Source organism: Hypomesus nipponensis, chromosome 13, assembly GCF_054491055.1.
Source record: "Hypomesus nipponensis isolate SF chromosome 13, ASM5449105v1, whole genome shotgun sequence".
In the NCBI taxonomy this organism is placed as follows: domain Eukaryota; kingdom Metazoa; phylum Chordata; class Actinopteri; order Osmeriformes; family Osmeridae; genus Hypomesus; species Hypomesus nipponensis.
Genome location: NC_140373.1, coordinates 9,747,728 through 9,755,000, shown reverse-complemented (window position 1 = coordinate 9,755,000; position 7,273 = coordinate 9,747,728). Strand labels below are relative to the sequence as shown.

The window sequence follows — 7,273 nt, the reverse complement described above, 5'->3', positions numbered from 1 at the left end:
ATGTTTGAATACTGACTGAGAAAGAATACTGAGGGGACTGGCTGAGGTGAAAAAGTAAATAAACACCTCTTCCCTTTTCATTTGACGCTGGTAACTGAGTCAGCATCTACACTACCATTCCCAAAAGTCCTCTCCACATCAAAAAACCACGTCCAAGCACACATTCTCTACACTATATGAATACTCCCACCGTATTTCCAGACTCACAGACATCACAGCTGTCCATGCCTCTCCTGGTTAAAGACAGATCTGTCAGCGAACACGTCAGTCACACCTTCTCCGGGGGCCAGAAAAGAAAAGCATCCTTCAAGCCCCTAGACAAAAAACGAAAATGACTGGATGGCACATCAGGGAACACAAGGTCTAATTTCCCTGACAGGAGCACAGGCTGCCGAAGCCAGCCCCCTCACTGTCGACGACGCCCGCGTACCAGGAGCAGCGATCAGCCGTCAGACTCGCGCCGTCTGCGGCTTTATCACCTGTCTTCGCAACGGCTCGGAGAAAAAGGCGCGGGCTGAAAAGGAAAACAAGTTGAAGTGTAATAACGGTCATAAAGCAGGCACTGACAGGAAGGGAACATCTGTCTGTTGCCAAGGGAGTGTGGGGGGAGAGGCTCGGGGGACAGCGAGCGTTTCCCTGATGTGGTTAAGATGAATGGGAGGGTAAAAATGCCAATAGACACACCTGTCTAGCAAGTATTGATGTTGTTTCCATTCAATTCAGATACATCTTTAAAATGTGTGGGATTAGACCATGGGCCTCGCCACCTAAACTTTTTTTAGCACTTAAAAACTAGGCATCTTGCTACTGCACTTTGAACTACTTTCTTCAACTCAGTGACTTTAGAAATGGTCCCCAAAGTCAATGTGAAACACACAGGAAAGGGTGTTTTGAACTTTTAGAGGTATTTCAAACTTGTCAAACTTCTCCTCTGACCTCAATGCACAACTAGGTCAAAATGCGTGTCCCACTACAGCTGTAAGTGTGTGATAAGGAAAGCTGTGCTTTGATCAATAGTCTCTTGTGAACAGTCTCCATTTTTGTCTCAACCTACGTTGTGGTTCTCACTCCACTGAGATTTGAGCTAAACACGCACAATGGGAGATGAATTGAAATTGACAGCTACCAGGCCAAATGATTGCTCACCCAGCTGGGTGGATAAATTGATCAGTCACGGGTGAGGGGCATCACAGACATGGACACACACACACACGCGATTGGTCTACGACTGGGACAGAGGCTTAATCATCCATGCAACATAGATGTGTCTGAGGGGTAGTAACAAAGACAGATCCTGGATGACAATTACCTGATTATACAGTTCACTAGGCCTAAACTAGGTATACCGACTCTCCTACGTTGAAGGTCATGGTACCTGTTGAAGAAGAAGAAGCTACGTTAGTATGTTTAGGCAAACCACACTGGCATTGATAACTTTATAACAGACATGTTAATATCAAGCACTGTTTAGTCCCGATTAAAGATTTGTTGGTTTGAATAAGAGAGTGACGTTTATGTGCAATTTCAGTTTAATAAATGTGTTGGAGTAAGATCATTTCACCAGCCACTGGGTCAGCATTCTGTCTCCAATGACGAGATTTATATAGACGTTATCAGAAATACACAGAGAAATACTCTGACTCAGCTCCAAAGGCAAGCTGCCTGGCATTCTTTACAACCATGCATTTCTCAAACACCCTGGTTTGAACTAAGGTTTGCAGGTCTGAATAAAATGTCACCTGAAAAATATTACATCACAAAACAATCTGACCTTACTTTTTAAAATGCTATTTTCATGGACTGGAGTCTTGCTCAAGCGTGAGGCAGGAGAGGGCTTTTTTTTAAGTGGAGAGGTCTAAAATAAAATCTGTCTAGCCAGACATGCTTGGGTTCTGATGCTGGGCAAATCAATGACCCTCGGTTATGTTTAATGCAGGACTCGACTTTGTAAAAGTGCTTTATAAAAGATGCAGGTGGACACTCAGCTGGTAGTGTTCTAACCATTACTGTGCTCCTGGTGCACGTCTTGCAGAGGACAAAAAGAAAGTCATAAAGAAAGCCAACTGATGCTACTGATATGTTAGGCTAATGTGAGGTGGAATAGGACCACAATAAAAACACATATTAATGCTTGCACTACAAGTGCCTATGGGCTGTTGTAACATTCATAAACAAGTTGATTACAATATCCATGTGCTTAGTGTATAAGACAAATGCATCCATCATGTGTGAAAATAATTGTGTCAATGAATCTATGCAATGGACTCTTCCCTCTCTCTTTGTGGTCACATAGGGAGTGTGGATTAAGGTTCTGACCATAACGAGCCCCTTTGTGATTTAATTTATAGATCAAATTTGCTCAACCCTCTGGCATGTCTGTTGATAGATAGATAGATCGATCGATAGATAAAACTGTATTGATCCCCAAGTTACACCTCTACACAGGTGCACAACAAACATGGCATTCTCATCGTCAATTTGAGGAAAAAATGAATCATTGTCCATATAAAAGGTTGTTTAGAAGCTTCACTTTCCTTGCCTGGGTATTTATTAGTGACAAGGGAAGATGAACGTCAGTTAGGGTTAGTTTGTGGGCAGGCCAACTGTTCTATACACTGAACATATAGTGGTTGCCAGTGTAGGGCCAGTTTAGTTGCACAGTTTATGAAGACCCAGCTATTTTAAGGACTATCTGCCATGGACATCTGGCCATTCATTTAACATTTAACATTTTATGGCATGGTTTTCATGGCATCAAAGAATTGGCAAAGAGAAATAGGAATGCATTAATGTAAGGCAAATGTCAGTAAAAACCTATTCTGTTTCAGGTTTTAATGACTACTTTGGGGGAAGGTCAGAACAATAAGGGAAGGAAAGTTAAAGTTTCTTTAAATTCATGTGAAATTAATTTCACATTTAAATTGTTGAGAAGTTCATTATCATTGGATTGCTATGGGCCAGTGGCCTTGGCTGTTCATATGCAGTTATTTGAGAAAAATGGAAACTTTCTCATTATCTTACAATACCTCATACAAACTAACAGACTGACAGACAGATCTGAGGAACCGACTTAAAAACATCTCTATTGTCTATTCTGGTTTGTGTCAACATATCACTTAACATTATGATCCTTTATTTGGGATGTTAGGATTCATGTTGAGGTGGGCAATTTTCAGGGACATGATAAAAGCTTGCAAAATGATTGGTCCAGGAGAATCACATGATCGTGTAGGGTTAAGGGTCAAGTGTAACAACTCTTAATGACTGTAATTTAGTGTAAAAAAGTTAGTGTATTAGGTTTTATTCTCAAAGAATACACTGAGGCTCTCAGTGTAATATCTTAGCTGACTATTAGGACACTGTCGTTGATAAAGAAAGCTATGGTTAGAATATATTCTGATTTGAGATCTTAAGTGTATTTATCATGTTAGATCTGTACCATTTTACTTTCCTCTTTTGAAGATATGATTCGAATGGAACACTTCAAACAGGCCAGGATGGGTTGTAGAAACCCTGTGGTTTTAGAATCATGTTGCACAGTGAGATGATGCTCTCTTGTGTTTTGAACAGGAAGTGCACCCATGACAATATTAAATGGTGAAGAAAGCACAAAGTATGGATGTGTCATGACGGACTGCCAAAGGCATAGGTGTTGAGGGCATCCTGAGAAATAATGTTGCGTTTGAAGGAGAAGGAAGGGGTGGATGTGCTTCATCAGGAAAGCAAAACTATTAGTCAAGAATTATGCAATCATTGCCCCTGCTTCATCAAGCAAACACTAATTCTTTATGATGGATCACATGCTACACATTGCTAATGTAGGAAACAGAGGATCCATTTAATACAAAATGGGCAGTCTGTCTCCTTTCCATAGCTGACCTCTTTTGCCAACACCTTAACAGGTCTGCAGGGCTCCCTGCAGGAAGCGCTGCAACCTGCGCATTTCAGAGCATTCCTAAGCTCCATCTCATCAAATGAGTTCAAAAGAACACACTGCCTTTGAACGTGTGCAGCGTATTCACTTTAGTGAAGGCTGTGAACTGCCTTGAAGTGGAAATATTTTCATAATTTACCGATTTTGAAAGCAACCACCAAAGTGAATAGAAAGACCATCAGCATGTTTATTTTTAATCATTTTTCCTTTCCCTCCTGTTGGTTTTAGGCTGGACACATTTTCATAAATGTTCCTAACATTGTTAGCATTATATACTGCTATAATGCCTAATGTCCAAAAACAAGTCCACCCCACATCAGTACAATAACTTCAATGCGATTTATCACATGGTTTCTGGGCCTGTCTGGAAGCCTCTGGACATCAAATACAAGCTAGAATTCACCACACACACACACACCAAACAGACCACTTCATCCTTTTTGTGTCCAAATTTATTAACATGGAAGTAGGCGACATGGGTGTGACTAGTCTCATTTCTTGGTGGACTCCTCCTCTGACAGGGCCTTGATGAACTCCTCCTTCTTTGCCAGGAGACGCTCCTCCCTGCGCTTGCGGGCCTCCTTCGTCTTGGAGCGGCGGGCTTCCGCCTGGTCGCTGGAGGACGAGAGAAGACAGGGAGTGAGAATGCTGGGATGGTCCTGAGGGGGAGCCTCGCGCACCCCCCCCCCCCCCGGCCAAAAAAGCCAAGTCATCCAGACCAATTGAAGTTATAGGGACACGTTTCCATCATCAGTCACCTTCCAAAGGTAAAGAGGGCAGTAATATCAAATTGGTGCTAGGACGAGTAACGTTTGCAGTGTGGACTTACGACAGGAGCTTCTTGCGGGCCTTATCTGCCTTCAGCTTGTGAATGTGCTCCATGAGGATGCGCTTGTTCTTGAAGACGTTACCCTTTGCCCTCAAGTACAGACTGTGGTACCTGGGAATGACGGGCAAAAGGCGGCACCGTAAGAGGACGTTTTGAAAGTTTCAAATCAAAATGTGTCCGAAGTCGAAGTTGCAAGTCACTTGACTTCATGCCTCTGTCCAACATGACACATCCACTGGAAAAGCCCAGAGTCAGACTTACATGTGCCTGTCGATCTTCTTGGACTCCCGGTAGCGACGCAGCAGACGCCGCAGGATCCGCATGCGCCTCATCCACGACAGCTTCTCTGGCATACGCGCATTGGCTGTACCCTTTCTCTTACCTGAAGAAGAGAGCATGAAGGATAACGAAGGCCTGCTAAAATTGCAAACTTTCAAGTTGCTCAAATGGATTTGAGTATCATGCCACGCCATGTTTTCCTTTTCCATTGGAATCCTGTTCTTGCAGGTAAACCATGACTGTTATGCAAAAGGTGATGTTTGCCTTTATAATTCAAGCTGCATCTAAAATCCACACATGGGCCGGGTAGGCAGATCCTTACATTCAAGCCCTTTCCCTTCTCCAAACTAAGACGATCCTGTTATCCTGTTGTACTCGGGAGCCCTACTGTGCGTGGCACCTGTCCATACCCACCTACACCCATGTGACGTCCCTTGCGACGCGCAAGTGTGTTCTTGCGGCAGCGGGCGCGGGAGTGCACCGTCACTGGTTTCCTGATAATCAGACCATCTTTCACCAGCTTGCGGATCTGCTGGCCTGTTGAACAGAAGGGAGACCACCATAAGGTTCAGTGTCTAAATTCAGATATAACACGTACAGTAAACGGCCAGTGATATGGTTTCCACAAACATTCATTAACTATTTAAGCTTGATAGATCCTTATCAGATATCATGACAGATGGCCTCCTTGACAGCATATCCAAAAAATACGGCAGTAACAATGTTGGACGAAAGACTTACGGGAGTTGGCGTTGGCGATTTCATTGGTCTCGTTGGGATCCAGCCATACCTTCTTCTTACCGCAGCGCAAAACACTGGACGCCAAGCGCTTCTGAAGCCTGAGCATGCTGGGTAAACAAATGACAAAATGTTCAGTACGATTCTAGTCAACTTTGGGTTGCTGTGTAGATGGGTAGCTTACATCAGCGTTATTAGCACCTCCTGGGTAGGCTAGTTGCTGTACTATAAAGATGTAAATGCACGTCCATGCAATAGGTAGTTTAAGTACCCAACTACTGTAATACTCATAGACCCGGTAATCTTAAAACATCCCTGGACATGTCTTGTTTGACATCCATAGCTAAATTCAATGTAGACATGATAAGCAGTCTGACACTAGGTAGGCCTTGCTAGCTAGTTAGCGCGTACCAACTAGCAGGTCAGATACTTTTAAAATATATTGCAAAACTATCCAAACTCGTTCTACCATGTATATTAGTGGAGTTTACCTGCGTTACTACTACCCTGCGTTTACATAACTTGTAGAGGAATTAATAATGTCTTTAACAAACGCAACAATGCGAGAGATCAGGCCCTTACCTCATGGCTGCAAGTAGGGATAGAAAAGGAAGAAAGTGACGTAGTACGGACCCTACCAACTATAAAGGAGATCCGACCTGAAGTGATCGTCACGTTGTATATGCGGCTTTGATTAATCAACATAAAGGAAAATAGATACCACTGTAAACATATGAATATTTGTATGATCATAATAAATATATAATGTCATGTCATATAATGTTGTACATTGTATTTTACACCCCATTTTGCCACAATAGTACATTCCAAATTTGGATTAAAATGTGACCGCCAGATGGCACTATTACTGTGACACTTTAAAGAGTGTGTCCAATGGAAATAGTCATAATGAGTGATAATAAATTATGATGGTTAAACCTTTTCTTAGTCTACAGCCAAACATAAACTTTAACTGTACTTTATGTTAGAGCCGAGCTGATATAAGATCATTCTTTAAAGTTGTATTGTATCCTTAAAGGGAATTCCACTAAATACAGTCCAGTCGTTGATGAATCTCCAACATCAAATTTCCATTTTTAGTGATACATTTTAGCTGTATTCTTCTGAAGTACTATTTTACAGGTATATCTGATATGACCTCGTGTCCATTATTATTTCTCTCTCTCTCTCTCTCTCACACGCACACACACACACACACACACACACACACACACACACACACACACACACACACACACACACACACACACACACACACACACACACACACACAGACACAGACACACACACACACCCTCCTTACAGGTCTCGATCTACAATTTGTACCGTACTTATGAACACGAATACGGTCGAAATATTTTCAAAAAAAAATTGTTTCATTAAAAAAATCCCAGATAAATTCTCAGAGAGGTCTCTGTGACAAGCAAGCATACCTTCACTACCTCACACAAATTAAATGTCGCCCCCCTATG

The 7,273-nt window shown here is 42.4% G+C and overlaps 1 protein-coding gene across 1 annotated transcript; it reads right to left on the bottom strand.

Moving 5' to 3' along the window:
• Positions 1-4,368: 4,368 nt before the first annotated feature.
• LOC146259941 (large ribosomal subunit protein eL19-like) lies at positions 4,369-6,422 on the bottom strand. The gene is made up of 6 exons (XM_084670847.1): positions 6,363-6,422; positions 5,784-5,890; positions 5,457-5,579; positions 5,025-5,145; positions 4,764-4,874; positions 4,369-4,549 (listed from the first exon to the last, which is right to left on the bottom strand). The coding sequence occupies exons 1-6, from the start codon at positions 6,365-6,367 to the stop codon at positions 4,426-4,428; spliced, it is 591 nt and encodes a 196-aa protein (XP_084526973.1). The 5' UTR covers positions 6,368-6,422; the 3' UTR covers positions 4,369-4,425.
• Between the last annotated feature and the right edge of the window lie 851 nt (positions 6,423-7,273).

Bases quoted from the DNA above. Each gene is read 5' to 3' on its own strand.
- LOC146259941 (XM_084670847.1), bottom strand. The intron at 5,580-5,783 runs GTAAGTCTTTCG...TCTGTTCAACAG, and splicing joins AATCGCCAACGCCAACTCCC to GCCAGCAGATCCGCAAGCTG. The intron at 4,550-4,763 runs GTAAGTCCACAC...CTCGTCCTCCAG, and splicing joins GCCCGCAAGAAGCTCCTGTC to CGACCAGGCGGAAGCCCGCC.